Source organism: Seriola aureovittata, chromosome 5 (assembly GCF_021018895.1).
Source record: "Seriola aureovittata isolate HTS-2021-v1 ecotype China chromosome 5, ASM2101889v1, whole genome shotgun sequence".
Classification (NCBI taxonomy): Eukaryota; Metazoa; Chordata; class Actinopteri; order Carangiformes; family Carangidae; genus Seriola; species Seriola aureovittata.
Genome location: NC_079368.1, coordinates 28293222 through 28313274, shown reverse-complemented (window position 1 = coordinate 28313274; position 20053 = coordinate 28293222). Strand labels below are relative to the sequence as shown.

Here is a 20053-nt window from a genome sequence, read left to right as displayed (position 1 = left end):
CAGAGTGAAGCTGTCGTATATACTGTGACTGACCCATCGCTCCCTTCCCTGCTGTTGCGTCACAGCCGCTGGTTCAAACACAAACTGCCGACAGCCTGAAATCCCATCAGCCCCGTCTGCACACTCTGCACTTTCACCCGCTGCCTTTGTGGGTCAAACACTGGGGACAAAATGGAAATTGCTTAGCACAACAACACGCAAACATGTCTCTGTGGGACCCCGGCAACAAAACACATCATCCCTTATAACACAATATTAGTCACAGCTGAGGTCCGACTGATGCGGGTTTGAAGGTCAACACCAAGAAACCAGGTCTTTGATTTTAAAACCATCGACAGGAACATTTGTAGTGACATCGTTATCTAAAAAAACTAACAAATTCATTATTACTCAATGTTTGTTTTTTTTCAAGCTTTAAAAAACGATGCAGAGTGATGGTTCATCTTGAACACGAAACATCTTTGTCCAGGAGTGAATGTAGACACAGGCCGACAGCAGAGATTCATTTTCTGCGGTTCTGTCGACTCTGAGAATTTATGTTGTTTAGCTCCCGTTGAGGAAATTTAAATCCTTAATTAATTATCACTTGCTGCAACTGAAGACATCGTTAATCATGTGAGCTATAATTAAAAACACTCTTTCAAATCACGACTGTGAAGTAAAAGAATCCATCGCTGAGCACATCAGTGGGGACGGACGCATGATGATGATGTAAAACAATCAGACAGGAAATCAAGCTTTAACTTTTTTTTTTTTATTTTGTAAGAATTATTAAAATGTACAAAAAGACAACAAATACAACATAACAATATATTATCTGAGACTGGTTGTGTGTGTTTTTTTTCCTCCCTCTGTGGTCGGGTAAAGAGTCAGTGGTCAAAGTGAGAGAGCAGCTTCTCCACGCCGAGGGTCGTACAGGAAAACACGAAGGAGGGAGGGACATTTTCTACCGAGGGGGGTTTTTCAAACAGAACGAAATATTAATATTAATGATGAAAATAAAAAGCAAGACGGTGAACGGCGGACTGAGAACCCGGTCGAGCAGTAAACACATCCGGCGCGTGACTGGAGGAACATCTCTGTTGCTGATGTCGCGAACCGTGACGGCGCCATACCTCAATCAGACGAGCACCGCTCCTGCAGGGGGGGGGGGGGGGGGGGGCGTCTACCACGCAGGGGCCGTGTTCGCCAGTCGCCTCATTCGCCTGTGGAGCAAACAGGAAGAGAGCGTCAGCAATGTGATGAGAAAGGCACCAAACTAACTCAGTTAATCGATGAATAGAAAAATAATCAATCTGATATTCCATTAATTGTTTCTGTTAAATTTCAAGTTAAAATAGAGAAAAAAATGACAAACTGCTGCTTTTCTCTGTCATTTATCAAAACAAGATGTCTGACAACGGTGTGTTGGGCTGCAGAAAGGTTATTCACTCTTTTTGTACATTTTATAGAATAACACGTCATGGATTAATCAATAATCAATATATATTCGTATATTCATCGTGATAATAATCATTAGCTTCAGCCCTAATTGTGATTATTTTCATTCTTGATTAAGAGAACATTTGTCGTTGTTTCATCAGTTTTACAGATAATTTTTGTCCATCGACTAATTGATTTACTTCTGTATTAAATCTTTATCTCATCTGATAAAAAAACTTGATTGAATTAAAATAATGCGTCTTCAAGAGAAACCAGGCCGAGAGCCGACAGCGTAAAACCCAAGCCGACACTCACCTTGTGTTTCTGTCCTGGTCTCTGATCTTCTTCTCCATCTCTGCGTCTGTCAGCGTCTCCAGCAGGGGGCACCACTGGTCAGCGTCGCCTGTGTTTCTGATGGCTATCTCCACCGTGGGGAGGGGGTTCTCACTGAAAACAGACAACACAACAAGACACACACACACTTCAGTCTGATGCGGGACGTCGTCACGCTGCAGCTCCAAAGTTTTCATGTGACTCAGATCAGAAGTTTTCTACACGTGTGAAACATGGCGTCACTTTTTCCCCCCTGATTCCTCGACTAAACGAATCCTGAAACACGCAAACTGTACTTGAAGCCTCAGAGACAAACACCTGACTCTGTTATAACGACAGATTACAACATGTGACTAAAACATTCGTCCTCTTCTTCAAGGCCACGGACGTCCAGCTGTGACAAAGATCATGTCTGGGTTTCGAAATGTCGTTACTTCAACGTGACTGTCGGCTACATTTCACCCAAAGAGCCGGAACGACGACAGACTTCAGCATCCCAACAAGACGCCAACAGAAGATGGGTGAAAGGTCCCATCACCGTGGCAACTACACACACACACACACACACACACACACACACACAACAGCAACAAGAGGACAGACATTTCCACACTTCTTTTTTCTGCAACTCCCTCAATATTTCAAAACAAGGAAATGATCCAACTCATTTGTCGGACTTGTGCAGGAGTTGAGGCTCCGCCCTCTGTTCGGGACAGAGATATTAGACTGTAACACCTTTGTAACAGTCATCAATAACTGGTTAAAAGTCTTTCTAAATAGAAAATAATGGTTCATAACACACTGTAATGCAGCTGTCTGCAGACATAAGTCTTTATTTACATATTTATCCTCTTTAACTCGTCCGGTAAAATATTTCCTTTCCTTTCTTACTGTGGCAGACACTTACAATAACAGTGTTCAACCAACGAAGGAGCAGGAGCTAGAGATCATCCAAAAATCCCTTTAATGACAATGTTTTCTGGCACGTTTTGCCTTTTATAGAAAGGAGGCATTAAAGAGCAGCAGAGGATGATGGGAGACACACACAGTGGATGACAACAAACCACTGCACTTTGTTCTGTAAACGGATTATATCTTCTGCTACCAGACAAATCTAATAATGTTTCCTGTCCAGGATCCTGGAAGCAAGAAAACACACACTCAAACACATCCCTGTGTGTGTGTGTGTGTGTGTGTGTGTGTGTGTGTGTGTGTGTGTGTGTGTGTGTGTGTGTGTGTGTGTGTGACGGTACCTGAAGGCGTACGTCCTCTGGTGCCAGCTCAGCTGACCGCGGATGCTGTAGGCGATGGTGGTGACGAACTCCCCCCCCAGGCCGAGCTCAGAGCAGAGCTTCAGAGCAAACTTCTCTGGGGAGTTCTCCCTCTCGGACATGTCCCACTCAAACTGGTCCACCAGAGAGATGTTCCCCACGTGGATGTTCAACTGCAACACGAAACGTTAAAGAAAAAGACGGTTGATGACGCGCCTGAATTACAAGTGTTACTCAGCATCACATTAACGATGAGCTACTGGCAGAGTGGAGCGGCACCTTGATGATGACCCTCTGGTCCGTCTGGTCCTCCAGGATACTGTCTGTCGGATACGACTCGATCTGCTGTCGGATGGCGGAGGCGATGGCAGGGACGAAGGCCAGCGGGTTGAGGTCCAGGTCGTCGCACAGTATCTCAGCGAACATCTCAGGCGTCATGAGCTTCTCTGAAAACACCCAAACGTGGACGAAATAAGCTGTTGGCGCTCTTTTCACTTTCACATAGCCTGTGTTTTTCTACAGGCAAGAGGAAACGATGACGCGACGTTACCGTTCATGTTCCAGGTGAAAGCATCTCTGAGCTTCTGCCCCTCGATCTCCATGTCCAGACGGATGGGAACCAGCACTTCAGACTGAGTGGCGTTCTCGTGGATCACTGCTGGATCGTGGTCGTCAAAGCTGGGCGGGAAGGAGACAGGACAAAAACTTACCAACACAGAGTATCTGAATTTGTACAATGCTTGTACTGTGTTCTTTAAAAAAAGTCTATTAAATGTTGATTTAATCTGTTGTACAGGTAAAAAAGTGCTTAGTGGGTTAAGATCAAGTTATTTGTTGTTATATGGTGCACAGAGAGATGTGATGCACCAAAGATACACGAAGGAGTAGAACTTAATACCAGACAGCTGCAATCTGAATAATTACCATGATCTGCTACAGCTGGAAAATAACAAGATGTTTATTTTACACCTCACACCTTTTATAACAGCATCTGTTTTCATCTATTCTAGTGAATTTAATACCAGATAAAATAAAGCATTTCATCACATTGATGCAAAAATCCTATAAATCCACTAATCCTGATCATTGAGTTCCAACATCCATGATCACCTGATATAACCAGAGGTAATAAAAGGAGCTACTTCGTTAGAAATGAGGAGGTAAAACTTCTACTGGCTGACAAACGCTCATCACTACATCCTGAGCTGACTCCCGGAGCTCACCACAGTGGGAAGGTCCTCTTCTTGTCGCGGCCCAGACGGCTGCGGTTGATGGTGGTGGAGCAGGGCACCGCGTCCAGGTGGTGCGAGCTGTTGGGCAGCGTGGGGACCCACTGACTGTTCCTCTTCGCCTTCTGTTCCCTGGTGACAAACCCAGACGTGACGATGTGTGAAAATCAGACAAAATGTATCTGCACTTTCTCCCACTTCAAACTGTCACACTGACGACATCGATGATCGATCGCATCGCCGCAGACCTCAAGTGTTTTAGCTGTAACACAGTTATTACTACAGGACCTTTGATTTTCAGTCAGACAAGAATTTTCCAGCGCTTTTCTTTATTTCTTTTTTAAAAGTCTATCTAGAACAACTCAAAAAATAAATTAAATAAACTAAAATTTTAAATAAATAATTTTAAATAACAAAATGAAAAAAGCAATGGGTTGGACATATTAAAAATCCTGCAAATACTGGTTATATGAGTCTAATATAATATAAAGAAAAAAGGTCTGGTTATTTTTCCCGCTCTTTTAGGAAAGCTACATTTCCTGGGGAATATCTCATACAGAAACAATCATCAACATTTCAGTTACTTCACAGACAAATAAGAGTCCTGTCTGAATCTGGTTTTTACCTGAGGTAGGCGGGGGGCTCAGTGCTGATGGAGACCGCCTTGTACTTCTCATCGTTTCCTTCGAGGATCTCCTCGACCTCTGAGGCCTTCAGCAGGGTCACACTGGTGGCCAGCTGAGTGTAGCCATGATCTGCACGAGAAGAGAGAGGAGTCACATCAACACAACAACAACAACAACAACAACATCATCTGACTGACAGGATTTAGCAAGCCTGCCTTTCCTTATCAGATTTTTTTTACTGTTACAAAATGTTCCATATTTTTTAATGTTATTTCTCATTATTATTCTATTGTTTTACAAAATAGCCCGAACACAAGGTGCATCTGTAGGAAGTCTTATAGAATAAGCTGATAATAAACTGGCAAACTGCAAAGCAAAATAATTAATTTAAGCACAGGAAGATCTAATTATTATTATTATTATTGTTCAATAAAATATAATAATTTATCAGTATTTATGGTGTATACTGAAGATAGCTTAATTATTGTGTGTTGGATTTAAAGGAAGTTGCTATTGAAATTAACTGTAATTGAATGTAATTAACAATGTCTCTGATGGAAAAAAAATGAACAGTGACTTTAGTCTATTTTGAATAAGGAAGAATCCTCTCATATCAGAGGAAACAGTTAATGATGAGGATTCAGAGCCGGGCATAACCCCACCCAGCTGTAGACGTGGCAGCACTGCTCTCTACTGACCGTGTGACGACTCCACTATTTTCTTCCGTTCTTCTACTGATGCCAGTTTCCTCCATAATGACGGGTATCTTTTATACAGGGAGCCTCTGAACATACGGAGGTAGTTTCCCACCTGAACACAAACACACACAAACAAACAAACAAACATGAAGGCAGATCACTTGAACCGTTATCAAAGATTCTTGATGAGAATCGATTCATTCTTCCTCTTTGCTGGTTCCAGTTCACAGACCACGAAAATGATGTATTAATCCAGAAAATAGTTAATCAATTTTGATAATAATGGTGAGTTGCAGAGGAGCACTAAACACAGAAGGACTGGACAATAAAATCTATAGAAGAATAACTTCTAACATTTCCCTTTATTTCGTCATTGTTGACATTTTACCAGTGGTAAATGGCTACCTCTATGTGTGTGTCTGTGAGCTCTTTAGCTAATGATAACGTATCAGATTATCAATAGAAAACATAGTCCACAAATAAATGTTGATGTATTATTATACAACACTGTGCAGAGATTTTAGAGACTCTAGATGTTTACATTCCTATAACATCAGGAGGTGTCTGATTGAGAGCCACAAACCAGGGCTAAGAGTTTGGTAAAACAGACACCGGTTTATATCTTCAACTAATGATAATTAATCCTTTGTTTTAGTCACGTTTTAAGCAGAAAAATCCAAATATTTGCTGGTTCCAGCTCCTTAAATGTAAGAATTTGATCTTTTTCTCTGTTTAACATGATAGTAAAGTGAATATCTTTGAGTTTTGGGCTGATAGTTCAACAGAAAACAACATATGAAGAAGTGATCCTAGACTGTGGTAAATTACAACAGGCATTTTGTTAGGAAAATACTGAAAATAATCAACAATGCAACCCTCCATTGGTTTATGTGATAACTAACCTATGCGATTAGTATGAGAGGAGCTATATTCAAGTGACAAGATTCAGTTGATTTCAATTAGTGTGAGATTTGACTTGATTAAAGTATGAAATTAACAAAGCCGCTATGTTGTGATTAGCGCTGGCTAAACCCCGTTAGCTACTTGGCTAAATGATAGTTAGCTCCGGCGGAGAACACCCGGTGAACCTCTGAGGAAAGCCGAACGTTCTTCAGGTCAAACTTTATCCGGTTACACAAGCATATAGATTAGTCAGTTTAATTGTGGTGAATATACTCAGTTACATTCCCCAAAAAACAAATATAAATGAATGAGTCTTCGTGCGCTGCTCTCCCTCTCTGTTAGCATCCTTAGCTAGCTGCTAGCGGACCGGCTGCAAGGACAAAACCGACACATTTCTTCCCAGATAATCAAACCAGTAAAGCAGCGCTTTGTTAAAGAGATTAAATACAAACCTCTGAACCGATCATGTAAAAGTCTCCATCCTCTTCGAGCTGAAATTTGACCGGTTTTTGTCCAAACGTCTTGCTAAGCGCCATACTGACATCCAACAACAAAGCTCCGTGCTAATGCGCAGGCGCGAATTTTAGGAACGTCCTGTCGCTGGAAAATGACGTTACAATAAAGTGTCTTCAGAGACAGTTGAGAAAGAGACTCTTTGGTATCATTAAACCTGTCAATCAGCAAATGAATCTATAAAAAATATTAAAGTATCAGTAAAATAAAGACCCTCAACTTAAAAATTATAATATAACTTTGCAACTCCTTTGAAACATCCAGTGGAAAGTAACTAAGTACATTTACTGAAATGCAAATTTTAAGTATTTGTGCTTTAAATTTCTTTGTTACACTTTATACTTCTACTCCACTAAATTCCAATGGGAAATCTTCTACTTTTACTGATGTTGTTTTTTTTCAGATTAAATTTTAAACAGAAACTTGAGTTTCTAAAATGATGTTTTGTTAACGGTGAAACTTTGGATCCTTGAAGTACTTTTTGTTGCTTAAAGATTCACTGAAGGACCATTGTTACTGCCACTAACTGAGCTTTTAAACAGTGTGGTGTTGCTACTTATACTTAAGTGAAAGATCTAAATATTTCTTGTACCACTGTGATCCTCAACAAAACATCTTTTATTATTATTTTAGCTTGTTTGAGCTTCTGTTGACCAAACTACTTCAGTAACAAAACCAAACAAATTCTTACTGGAGAGCAACATAAACTCATGTTCATCTAAATCAATAAACAAACGCAGAGATGCAGCAGGAGGTAAAATTTCTTAAAAGAAGAGAAAAGAGTCTTTGTACTTTTATAAACTTAATGTTTATTCGTATATACATGAATATATTAATCTATAACCAAGAAAGGAGAGAATGTACAATGCAAAACAAAATCTCTATATACAAATCAATAAATAAACAAAGACATAATCAAGGACAGTTTTGTTTTCTACATGGGTTTGTGTTCTTGGGAAAGGTAGGAAAAGTAAATCAAAGAGGAGATCGCAGTTAGAAAAAGTTCTGATATCCTTTGTTAAAATGGAAAATGGCACCCGAGCACAGTTCAGGGGAACAAAACAAAAAAAAATTAAGAATAAAACACACACACCACGCCAGCTGACTTCCAGTTTTTAGATTTTTTTTTCTTGTAAACGCAGCCTTTTTTTTTTTTTGTTCAAACTCGCACAGAATCAGGTCAAATCACAAAAGGTACGTCATTTCAACACGAGTCTACAACGACACACAGACCAGTCCAACATCAACCTCATCAGCACAGAGACGCTCGCAGGCTCATGAATTCATTCACAAGTTCCACTCGTGTGCACATCCATCCTACGTTCTCAAACCTGACAGAGAAAACCAGCACACTTCAGTGAGAGATGGAGCTGCTGCAGAAACCCCAGAGTAACTGTTCACAGCAGGAAACCCCGAGTCTCTGGTTAATATGTTCTTTTTTTAAATTATAACGCCAAAGAATCATAAAGTTTTTGTTCCAAACAAACACCACAGTGAAGAAACTGATGCTGCGTTCAAGTTATGTTGGGAAAAGTCTGTTGATATTCTATTTCTATTATTGTCAAGTTAGAGTCTCTAAGTGTCGAGAGACGGACGAACACATAGTTGGTTTGTGTCTTTTCTTGGGATTTGTTGACAATAAGGAAAATAAAGAATAACACAAGGTTAGGTCCTTTAAGAAAATCTGTACGGTTCAGTTCTCGCCCATAATCTATAGTGAATTTGTGTCACCGTGCTGCATTCAAGGTCCATCTGCTATGAAAGAAAGGAGGAGGAACTCTTATATTCCACTTACTGTGTCTAAATACATTTAACAGAGAAAAAAAATCATTTCTCTACATTGTTTTGATGAAAGTTTGTGTCCCTTGTTGGGCGTTCACCAGAGATATAGTGGTTTTTAAAAGGTTTTTAAAGGGTTTTCATCCCTGAAACATCAACAAAGGGAGCAAAAATATATCTGGTGTTAAATGTTGAGCAACAGTTGAAGGAAACAAAGTTCTTACACATTATCAGGATCAAAAACTCACTGTCGATCACTTGTATTCACTCTATTAAAAGCATTTCGTGACTGAAACTTGGTTAATAACGTGACTTTCAAGTGGTTTCCTTCATATAATTCAACCAGAAATTTGCTGCTACATGCGTCTGTCAGTGAACGTCTCTCGGATGCAGCGTTTGTTTGGAATAAAAACCTGGTTTTAAAAGGCAGAGACGCTCCAGCTGTTTGATCCTCACAGACATATAAACATGAAAAAATAGGATTTAGATTCATGAAAGTGGAGTTTCTACAACAGCTTCACCTGCAGCTCCAGACAAACATCTTCAAGTCTAATTCTCCACAGGGAACTGGGTCCAGAGGATTTTTTTCATAGTGTTCTGATGTTTTTTAGTTTTCCAGAAAAATGCGACAACAGTAAACATACAAACGTGTTTTTTTCCCCACTGTGAAAAGGCAGAGGACTCATCTGAACACAAACCTTTTCCTCTCTTTCCTTGTTATTTTTGGCACATGGAGGATCAAGCCTGACGCCTTCGCTGCTCGCCAACAAGATGAGCGAAGGGCGGACGTTCACTACGACACCGTTAAGGGGGAACGAGACAGCTTTTTTTTTTTTTTTTTTCAGTTCACAGTGCTCGACATGACGCGCCGATCAACAGGCGGAGAGGGCAGAGTGAAAAGGTCGAAGGTCACAGTGTTCAACAGCGAAGGATTTCACGCCACAACATCCACGACAGCCGGACGACGTGCTCCTGCCGCTCATCACCATATTGCTTTTTCTTTTTTTTTCCTTTTCTTTTTTTGGGCGCTTCATTCATTTGATCGTTAAGAGGATTATGAAAATTATGAACTTCATGCAGGTGAAAATAACTAAATAAGAAAAGGCAGTACATGGTCGCAGTGCAATCCAGGCTCATCTAGTGTTTGTTGCTGTGATATGAACAACTCATCAGGAAAAATCCAACCTCACATATTCAATCATAACCAGTGTTTTTTGTTTTTTTTTGTGAATCCCACTTTTCCCTGAATTAGTACTTTCCTACATTTCCCAGAATGCTATGCGACAGCAGAAAGGGTGTGAAAACTTCCCTGTTGATCAAATTGACTGGTCGCTCAACCCCGCCCCCTGCTGGACACAGCAGTTCAAGCTCTGGATTAGCATGGTTAGCATTATTAGCATTATTAGCATGGAACTGCAGTGACACAGATGCTCTGTGTGTTTATCTGGTCCAATGTGAAACTTATACTTATAATATAATGAGTTATTTTTCAATACAAGAACAATCCTGTTTCTCTGTTTCCATTTTCTCAAGAACGACCTGCTGTAAGTTCTTTTCTCTCACACTAATTAGTTTCATCTTGTTATTATAAAATCTGTAATTTGACTTTCGGAAAGAGCTTTACAAATAAAGATTATTGTAATTATCATAAAATCAACTCTTGTCTACTTTCTTCTGAAATGAAGGACTCGTTCTGTCAGAAACAGCAAAGGATTTCGATGGTGAATCTTTAGCTTTGAAACTGTACATGTGCCTGAGCTGCACAGAGGCAGCAAACAAACGGGTCGGTGTTTAACTTGCAGGAGAAACTGCACAATCCAGAAAAGAAGCCCTTTAACAACGACTGCTGTGTAGTAGCTGTTAGAAATATCTCAACGATGCAACATTAACGAAATACGAACCCCAGAACTGCTTTGTTTAAGAGTGATAAGATGTTTTTAGGTTGGATTTTTCCTTTAACAGAAACAGCTGGAGGACAGCACACAGACAAGAAAGAAGAGTTTGTTCCCTCATGTGCAGTTTGGCAGCGTCGTTATCCTTCAGTCGGGCTCCTACGCACAGTCTCATTCAAACTGTTCCAGCTCTGGAAACCATCAAACTGCATCGTTTCCACTCCGACTGCGAGTCAGAGCCCACACAGGAAGAGACTTTGCTGCCATCAGCGACACGTTAACCACAGAAAAACATCCTGCGGGATAAATCAGCAGGACTCGTCTGCTGCGTCCGAGACGCACAGGCCCGTCATGGCACATTTGGAGAGTGGTTACTAATGAATATGAAGAATGAGCCGCCGTGTTGGAAGAACAAAGACCCACAGTTCATCACCTCTGCCCGTTCAGTGGTACAGTCCAGGGTTAAACCAAAAATATCAGTTTGAATATTGTTCTTTTATCCTCAGTGACCACAGACAGAGAGAAACCACAATATCATGGTTCTTATGTCGCTGTCTGTTGTGTCCCAGAGTTTCTGTAGTGCAGCTCAAGGTAGATCATTATTATTATTATCATTATTATCATTATTATTATTATTATTATTATTATTATCATCCTATAAAATAATGAATCTGAAAACACTACTGAGTGGGTGCAGTAGGCCAGCCTTCACTGCTGCTAACACTAAAATAAAAAGTCAGATTTTAGCGTCTCAGATGTTTGATGTTTCCTCAAAACAATAAATGTTTAATGAATGTTGATTAATGAATGAATGATGTTTAAACTTTATCTTATTTGCAATTATTACGGTCAAATTCAATTATATTAAATGTTTTTGATCGAAATCTATTTTCAGATGGAAGCTCATTCCTGCCAGACAATTGATCCAGAAATATTTAGATAGTTATTAATCATGGTTTGGATAATAATTTCATTTAAGATTCTCAAATGTTACATTTCCTGCTTTTCTTTGAACACATTCACTTGAGCTTTAGAAAAATAACAGGCATTTTTCGCTCTTACTACTATTAAAATACCGGTAATCAATAGTAAAAGTTGCTCTCTGCAGCCCAAGTAATCGCAATTCAAAATTATATGATACAAAGTCAAATTATTTACTTGATATGATCATTTTGACTTTGTGTCTCATAATTTGGATTTTACATTTTGCATTGTGAACATCTCTTGTCAGAAACAACAGAGAAGAAAGAGGAAAGTATGTCATGTAGTAAATGTTTGAATCTTTGCTCTTCCATTATCAAAATTAAATTAAATTAATCAACTAACTATTAGTATTTTTTATTTCTTTTTTAACCCGTTGCATCTACTTTTTCTCTTCCCGTTTTGTCTGTTCGAAAACTGAAGAACTTTCTGAGGACAGCAAAGGCGGTGAATTATGTTTCCGATGTTTCTTCCAACATGGCGGCCGGTGGACAGGAAGTAGAGAGAGCAGTGACGTGCAGCTCGTACGACCTCTTCAGAAAGATAATTAGCAGCACCATCAGAGCAGAGAGATGCAAGAAAACAAACAAAAAATAATGTACAAAGCAAAGTGGAAAAAAAAAGTGTTGATATCGCGATAAGTCTATTAACAAAATCTCATGGTCCATCTGGAGGGAACGTACTGCACAGTCGGTGTTAATGATATATACACTCAGTTTTTGTTTTGTTTTGTTTTCAGCTCGTTTGTTCTCCACTAACAAACCGTCCCAGTCACAGGACGACCACCTCCTTCACGGTGTAGTGGTTACCATTCATAACAAAAAGAAAAGAAAATAGTGGCATATGATTCATGGCTGTGCCCACAGGACCGGGTTTCGACACCATGTCTCCATTTTGACTTGACCTTTTGTTTAGGTTTTTTTTTTGTAACATGGCAGCGTTCAGAAGTTAAAAGAGTTCAGATTCCTCCACGTCAGTGTCGCTGGTGTTAAAATGCCGACATGAGTCCCAGCGTCCGAGAGCGGAGAGAGAGCCGAAGGTTCAGAGCCGCGGTCTCAGGGGACGCTGTCGACATCAGGAGCCCTGGCGGCGAGACGGTAAAGGCGGCGGCACAGTCACGACAAAAGTTCCCTGAAAAAATAGAAACACATTCGAACGCCCAGCTGATTGCTGCGGCTTCGTATTGTTCACTTATGTACACTCCATGCCAGGAGGGGGCGTGCGAGACGACTGCAGAGGGATGGCGGCTGCTGAGGGGTTTAAAAAAAGTGTTTCATCGAAGGTGCAAAACTCCTCCAGTGAGCAAGAGGACTGAGAGGAATGTCTGTAAGATCTGACCAGCTGATGTTCAAATGTAAACAAATGTAAACAAAAAGTAATGGACCAGGAAATGAAATGGATCTGCTTCTCCACACTCGACACGACCAGTCACGTGACGCCGGTGAGAGAGTTCGACTGGTTCAGCCACTGAGCAGCAGCGCACGTCCCCGACGCGGCTGCTTGTTTTCCCCACCTGCGTGTCCCTCTGCTTCCAGGAACCTGCGGCCGAACAGAAACAGCTTCTACGTGGGCGTTTCCTGCGACGGACTCGGCCTCAGCTGTTGCTAAGTGCTAAGATGCTCCTCCGCTTCCTGCTGATCCGCAGGAAAGCTGCTTGGTCGTTTTCTCCTCTGGCATCTCAAGTCTTTGTCCAAAACCAAAACTCAGATACTTCAGGTTAAGTTTCCCTCCAACAGACGCGAACAGAAATGTTTCCTCTGAGGAGCGGAGGCCTGAGAGGGTTGAGGGGGTGGAGGGGGAGGCAGGAGGCGGCGCATTTCTCTCCTCAGAAGATCCCTTTCGCAATTTTCAGTCCCTTCTGTTTCATGCGAGGCAGCGTCGAACTGGCCACGTTCTTGGCCCGCACCGGCCGCCCCAGGCCGCGCTTCTTCAGCACAAAGTCGTAGTTGGCAGTGGAGTTCATGGCGTAGAAGACGTTGGCGTTGTCCGGGATCCGCAACTCTGCAGAACGAGACGACAGAGAAGAAGAAATGTCACAGTCAGTCAATCAATCAATCAGACTTCATTTATACAGCACTTTTCATACAAACAGTGCTTTACAGAATAAAAGCAATAAAACACACACACACACACACACACACACACACAACCACGTTTACATACAGAACAATAAATGACCAAGTAATAAATAAAAACAACAGAAATGAGACAATAACAACTTGAAAGCAAAGATAACGATAGCGTGATAAAGATAAAATAATAAAACACTGAATCAGAGGAGATGTATCAAAGTGAGTATAAATACAAGTAGGGTATTAAAATTAAAATAATCCAGAAAATAATCATAGAATCAAAGGACAAACTGGGTAAAACAGCTTAAAATAAATAAACAGATGGAAAGATAAATAAATAAAAAGCCAGAATAAAAAGTCTGAAGCTGAACACAACAAACAGCACAATCCAAACCCGAGACACTAAATCATCCGGAGCTTGTTTCTAGTGTTTACCTTTGTCCTCAGAGATTTTCTGCATCAGCTCGTACTCCTCCGTCTTCTCTCTCTCCAGGTTGTGTTTGATCATGGCCTTCCTGATGACGGCTGGAGTCTTGTCTTGACTCGTCACCTGCATCAAGGGACAAAACCATAAAAGCTCTTGTTGAAATATGAGTAAAAATACTTTTTTAATGTATTTAAAAGCCATTAAAACTACATCTATTCCTTCCCATTAACTATTGTAATCTAGATCAGACTGAATCTGATGTGAGATATGCATTAAAATCTAAAGTCAAACTTCATCTGTGTGTCTTGTTTGTTAGTTAGCACTGACGCTTCAAAACAGTGTATTTTGCAGCTTTTTCTGATATTTAATGCTCATGAATGATTCAATTTTTCTTTATTGAAACAAATATCATGGAAATTACAACAGAAAAACAGAAAGAGTTCAGAGAATCATCACTCCAGTATTTCCTCACCAGGATGCTCTTGTACATGTTGCCGTTCTCCACGTCCAGGCTGACCCTGATGATGCAGCAGTCGTCCACCTGCTGGTTGTACAGCGGCAGCGACAGGGTGGAATAGTTCGACACCGCCGACACCGAGCGTTTGTGCGAGCGGGAGGCCGACAGCGGCGTGGAGGAGGAGACGGAGGAGGACGAGGCGCTGCTGGAGCCGGAGGCCGAGCCGGAGCTGGAGCCCGTCCCGGACGTGTCCAGAGACGACAGAGACGTGCACTCCCAGAACTGAAGAGGACGGGGAGGAGAGAACATCAGCGTTTTCACAGGAGGCTGACGTCAGAGGAAAATCATTAATTAAAGATGCGCTCTAGTAATTCTACACATGAAGACGAGCTGACGAGTCATGACTGGAAACAGTCGTAACGTCTGATGTCCAACACAGAACCTGCTTCAGAAACTGGGCCGTGGAGTTTGAAAAAAGTGGCTTTTCACCAACAAGGAGATGCTACCAAGTTGCATGATGGGAAATGTAGGATCCAGTGTTTTTGTAACTTGAGCCATACTGGGTTTTTCAGGAGTCACATTCTTTATTTAATCTGTATTTAATCTGTATTTTACACATCTGCTGTTTTAATCTCTGCAGAATTGTTCTACTGATTATTATTCAGACTCTGAAACCGGAAGGTGACGGCTTCAAATGTCACCAGAGAAGATCAATTTACAACTAATTCTCACATTTCAGAAGCTGCAAACAAACAATGTTTTGAATTTTTTCTTAATAAATTTGATCAAAACCGTGTAATTTAATTTTCTGTCAGTGAACTAATCGTTTAATTGACTAATCCTTTCATACGTTATGTTTTGCTTTGTTAGTTTCTGGCACCTTGAGTATCTGTGCAACATTTCACAGATATCTAATGGTTGTAGAAACATTTCAGCCCGGACGCAGAGCGACGGAGGTATAAAGCACCGCAGAGCAAATATAAATATAGTTAAATATGGACAGCCCGTTGTAATGATGTCATATATAAACAAACTTAATCAAGTTTCTAGGATAAAAATGGAAATAAAAAAGTAAAACAAATTACTGTTGACGTTGTATCTGCTGCTGGAGCTTCTCTCCCCAAAGCAGAGACGGTGAGTTTCACTGAAGGAGTCGACGTCTGTAGAAAAACAAAAACAGAGAGCATCAGCAAACGGCCGCAGAGGAGGAGACGACCTACAGAAGAAGCTCAAACTAACTGTACAGGTCACCAGTGACGTCTCTCGTCCTTACCTTTCTCTCGTGTCCTTCGGGGGAGTCGGACAGGAAGCTGGCGTTCACGTCCTCCAGGTCTGAACCGCTGGAGCTGACGGAGGTGACGCTGAGAGCGTCGCCGCTGTCCCCCCCGCCTCCTTGGTACGGTCTGTAGTGCGAGTGGTCGAAGGACTTGGAATGGGAGCCTGCGGCGCCGCTGGAGCCCGCCTCCGTCAACTGCCGGCTGGACGGGATAACGAAGAAGGGAAGAGTCAGGTTTCACTTATTTGTCTGAATGTGATGATTTTAATGCGACTTTACGGCTCAGGTTTCATCACTGTCACTTACTCGCTCCAGCGTTTCATGATGCCTCCGTTCTTCTTGGCCCTGAGCGTGTTGCTGGCCGACTCTGACAGAGGCTCGATCTCACAGGACAGGTTGTAGCTGCGGGAACAGGAAGTCAGGATGATGACTGTGTTCATTTGAACTCATCTCACAGGATAAAGACAGGACGACCTTGGTATTTAAAAAAAAAAAAAAGCCATCCTGTCGATGAAGTGCCCAGAAATCCTGCGGTGATGTGTCAGTGAACTCAACACAAGGCTGTGTGCCGTGACGGGATGATGACAGAGGTGAGTCCAGATCTTTCCGCACACTGAACCTGACACATCCTGACAGGCTGAGGCTCTCCCGCCCTCATAGTCAGAGGTGTAACAACAATAACAAGGTGGTGAGCTTCACTGACCTCTCTGCCTCGCTGAGCTTCTCCACGCCTGCGAACCACTCTCTGAAGTGGCTGTCCTGAGTGAAACTGTAGTTGTTGGAGGCGAGCTGGAGCAGTTTGATCTGAGCGATCACCTCAAACTCCTGCAGACACAGAGCACAGCAGCAAACAGGTTAGAAAAGGAATCAGTGCTTCAGCCTTTAATTTGCCCGGTTTGTTTATTTTTGTCTGTTCTGAGCTGAAGATGATTTTATTTGGATTATTACCTTTCTTCTCTTCTCAAAGTTGATGAGACCACCCTGCAGAAGAGACAAGAACGTGAGCAACAAGCCAAAAGGAAAAAAAGGTATCGCAGCATCAGCTCATGCTACACAGCAGCCTGACCTCAGTGTAATCCTTCATGGCAGTGTCCATCATCACCAGGTCCGTCAGAAAGGTCCCCAGGTAAGGAATCGTCCCCTGCATCACTCCCTGTTCACAGAGGGGAAACCAGCGGAGGTAAACATGGAGGCCGAGCGGGAAGATAACCCTCCACAGATTCTTCTTAAACGTGGAGCAAGAAAACGAACTACACAGATTTACTGGAGAAACTAGAGGCAACATTTCCCCTTTTTTTGTAAAATAAAGCTTTTGATGAATATAAAATAAAAACTATTCACTTCCAAAACAGACATTGTGTTAATCTATGAATTGAATCAATTGCAGTGACTTCACTTGCCACCAGATGGAGCTGTTGGTCCAAAATTGATGTTTATTGTTCTCAGCACAAACCACTGAGACAAACATTTCATTTCTTTTATTTTACTGTTTCTTTGTGCTGTTTCCGTGCCGTGGACTCACCAGGTCTCTCTGCTGCTGGTGTCTCCTCTGAGCTCGTTTGGGGTTGATTTCCAAAGTTGCGAACTTGGACGTTCCCTCCTGAGGAGCAGAAACAAGACGGTCCATCAGTCCCACCGTGTTAAATACTCAAGAGAAACAAACTGCAACTCTTTAAATCCTGTGCAAAAGTTTCCCATAATTCACATACAGGGCTTCATCACCTGCAAACATCCCAAACAAGAACAGGCAACCCTTTAGTTTACAATGTTTTCAAGCTATTATAATAGAAACTTTCCTCTTAATTTCCAAAGATTTAGCCGTTAATTACCAAGAGATTTCAAAGAAAGGCCGACTTCAGTTGGTATTAACTTCTTAGTAGGTCAGCGAAACTTTGACTTTGAGCTCCCAGACATTATCGACCTGCCTGAAAATCTGAATATCAGTTTAACTGAAGTCGATGCTGCATGTTGGTCTGTGGTGGAAACGTTATGTATGTCAGTATGACCATGAAAACTAATGTGACCATATTTTCAGGCTGAATTTTCTTCTAAACACTTTTTCTTTGTCGCTGAATTTCAGAGGAAAAAATCCATGAGAGGAACAGTGGTGGGAGAAAATCCACCTCTTGAGTTCCTGCTCACATTCCTCAGAGTGACGTAAGGCCGAGGGGCCTTCTGTAACCCGAGCCCACTGAAGTGGAGCGAACGCAGCCCGGTCTGAGCAGATAGAGCGAGAGAGCGGCGACGCCCCGAGGTGTTCGCTTACACCAGAGCCCGTTATCTACACCTGCCAGAGGTTCCCTCCCTGTGGAGTGACGTCAGCAGGGATTCCCTCAGAGGAAGCCCCGAGCGCCCACTCACCGTGACTTCAGCCAACGCCTCGGGTTTATAAATAGGTGATAACACCGTCACCGTCTCCAGGCTTCATTAGGTCACACTCTAAAGATGTTTAGTGTCGACACCTAACCTCAGTTTGAAAACAGCTTTTTGCAGCTGATGATGAGCTGGTAATATTCTGTAGAGACGCAGACTGTGAAGAAGAAATTTCTGATTTGAAAAGTCTTTGCTCAGATCAGATAACAGGCGGATGATTAAGCTAAATGTAATTTGTCTGTTCTGGGCTAATCCAGTCAATTATACCAAGTTACTACATCTCAGTGATCATTATAAAGCAGTTTCCCACCGCGGCCTAAAACAGGTTTCCACCGTCTGACACTGCTGGCTGACTCCCCCTCAGAGAAACCCCCCCCCCCCGACTCCTCCCCACCCACCCCCGATGTTAACGGACAGTCTGAGCCGTAGTTCTGTAAAAACACTGACAAATAGATACTGTAACTCCTGTCATCATTCGCTGTCTTTCTTTGCCATGATCTAGGGATCCATTTATAATTCTTCCATGAAGTCAGCGAGTTACACTGTGGGGTACATTACATTTAAGTAAGGCACCATTTAAAGTACGCCCAATTAGCTACCAGCACTTCCTGTTTGCAGCGTGCCGATGGATGAACAGAAGACTATCACTGGATTAATGTGATACTGAAGAAAAGTGATGACGGTGATGATTCCCAGGCAGCTGCTGGAGTGTCTTCCCTCTATGATTTCTAAGTGGATTTATGGATGTTCATTTGTAATGGACATAATAATAACGATATCCTTGGAAAGCGTAAGTCGCACTGAAGCTAAAAATATTCCCATCATGTCTGCGTGTTCAGATTTGACTGAGTTATGACTCAAAAAAGTTGTGACGTGATGTGATGTATTTTACGTGTTCAAGCCTTCTTAGTAATAATATTTCATCAAGCTTTCTCTGTGTGTAAATGTCAGTTGTTATGACAACAGCAGAATATGAAAAACATGTAGATTTGTCGTCTCATTTCCTGTTCAGTCATGTTTCCCTGCGTCCTCGTATCGAGCTGCAAAACACTCGGAAGGTGTCGACGCCTCTCTGCGTTGACCGCCATAAATCACATTAACGATCGCAACAGGTCCGTCAGCTGCAGCGCGCCCACCCAGGACACCGTGAGTAATATATGGACACTGTGATCCAAAAGAACACGGTACACTGTGTCCCCGCACTGCCGGATGTTCCTCTGCAGCTGCTGCGAGACAGACATGAGGAAGTCCAGCGCCGGGACGGGTCACAGAGCCCGGCCGCCATCTGTTCAGCTGCCACATGCAGGCGTTACGTAACTCCTATAGATTCATCAGCTGTTTTATCGGATTAATAGAGTCTGATTAGAAGCAAACACATTTATTTTATTCCTCTAAAGGGAAGAAAAATCCTCTGTCTTATTATCTAATCATCATTCAGCAGTCACAGAGAGACGTTTGTTATGTCGACCAGACTGAGCCACACACTCTTTTACTGTGTTATTCAGATTTTAAATCACTCTGGATAAAAGCCAAAATACCAAATACCTCAACACAAGCCTCACACCTGATCTGTGAATACACATACGAGCAGGAAACTTCAAATATTAAAGTAGTGCTGCTTCTTGGAGATTTGTGTGTGCGCTGTCGAGCAGCTGCGACCCACCTTCACCAGCAGCTCTCGGCTGAGGGAGTAGTTGTTGTCGTCTGAGAAGATCTCTGACAGCTCGCGGAAAGTGCGGAAACTCTCCCTGTGAAAAACAAACAAACAAACAAACAAACCTCTTTAGCCCGTTGTCCTAAT

At 42.0% G+C, this 20053-nt stretch overlaps 2 protein-coding genes across 7 annotated transcripts in view; both read right to left on the bottom strand.

Moving 5' to 3' along the window:
• Positions 1 to 732: 732 nt before the first annotated feature.
• smarcb1a (SWI/SNF related, matrix associated, actin dependent regulator of chromatin, subfamily b, member 1a) lies at positions 733 to 7075 on the bottom strand. Its single transcript, XM_056375440.1, has 9 exons — positions 6935 to 7075; positions 5580 to 5691; positions 4881 to 5010; positions 4250 to 4387; positions 3577 to 3704; positions 3306 to 3472; positions 3009 to 3199; positions 1738 to 1869; positions 733 to 1205 (listed from the first exon to the last, which is right to left on the bottom strand). Exons 1-9 carry the CDS (start codon positions 7016 to 7018, stop codon positions 1166 to 1168), a joined length of 1122 nt encoding a protein of 373 aa, XP_056231415.1. The 5' UTR covers positions 7019 to 7075; the 3' UTR covers positions 733 to 1165.
• Positions 7076 to 7780: 705 nt separating this feature from the next.
• The window catches only part of LOC130169147 (ral guanine nucleotide dissociation stimulator-like), a 59283-nt gene continuing 47010 nt past the window's right edge, over positions 7781 to 20053 (bottom strand). For 5 of the 6 annotated variants that reach the window (XM_056375622.1, XM_056375621.1, XM_056375620.1 and 2 more), the window contains exons 8-18: positions 19916 to 20000; positions 17402 to 17479; positions 16946 to 17032; positions 16828 to 16860; positions 16583 to 16704; positions 16186 to 16281; positions 15877 to 16081; positions 15689 to 15763; positions 14619 to 14930; positions 14155 to 14269; positions 7781 to 13648 (exon numbers count right to left, since the gene is read on the bottom strand). In XM_056375622.1, coding sequence (XP_056231597.1) covers positions 13473 to 13648; positions 14155 to 14269; positions 14619 to 14930; positions 15689 to 15763; positions 15877 to 16081; positions 16186 to 16281; positions 16583 to 16704; positions 16828 to 16860; positions 16946 to 17032; positions 17402 to 17479; positions 19916 to 20000 — 1384 coding nt within the window. In that variant the 3' untranslated portion in view covers positions 7781 to 13472. The remainder of the gene's footprint in view (positions 13649 to 14154; positions 14270 to 14618; positions 14931 to 15688; positions 15764 to 15876; positions 16082 to 16185; positions 16282 to 16582; positions 16705 to 16827; positions 16861 to 16945; positions 17033 to 17401; positions 17480 to 19915; positions 20001 to 20053) is intronic. The other variant, XM_056375619.1, reaches the window with a different exon arrangement.

Bases quoted from the DNA above. Each gene is read 5' to 3' on its own strand.
- smarcb1a (XM_056375440.1), bottom strand. From the start codon at position 7,018: ATGGCGCTTAGCAAGACGTTTGGACAAAAACCGGTCAAATTTCAGCTC. The intron at 5,011-5,579 runs GTCAGTAGAGAG...CTTCTCGTGCAG, and splicing joins AATAGTGGAGTCGTCACACG to ATCATGGCTACACTCAGCTG. The intron at 3,473-3,576 runs GTAACGTCGCGT...GGGTGTTTTCAG, and splicing joins TTTCACCTGGAACATGAACG to AGAAGCTCATGACGCCTGAG.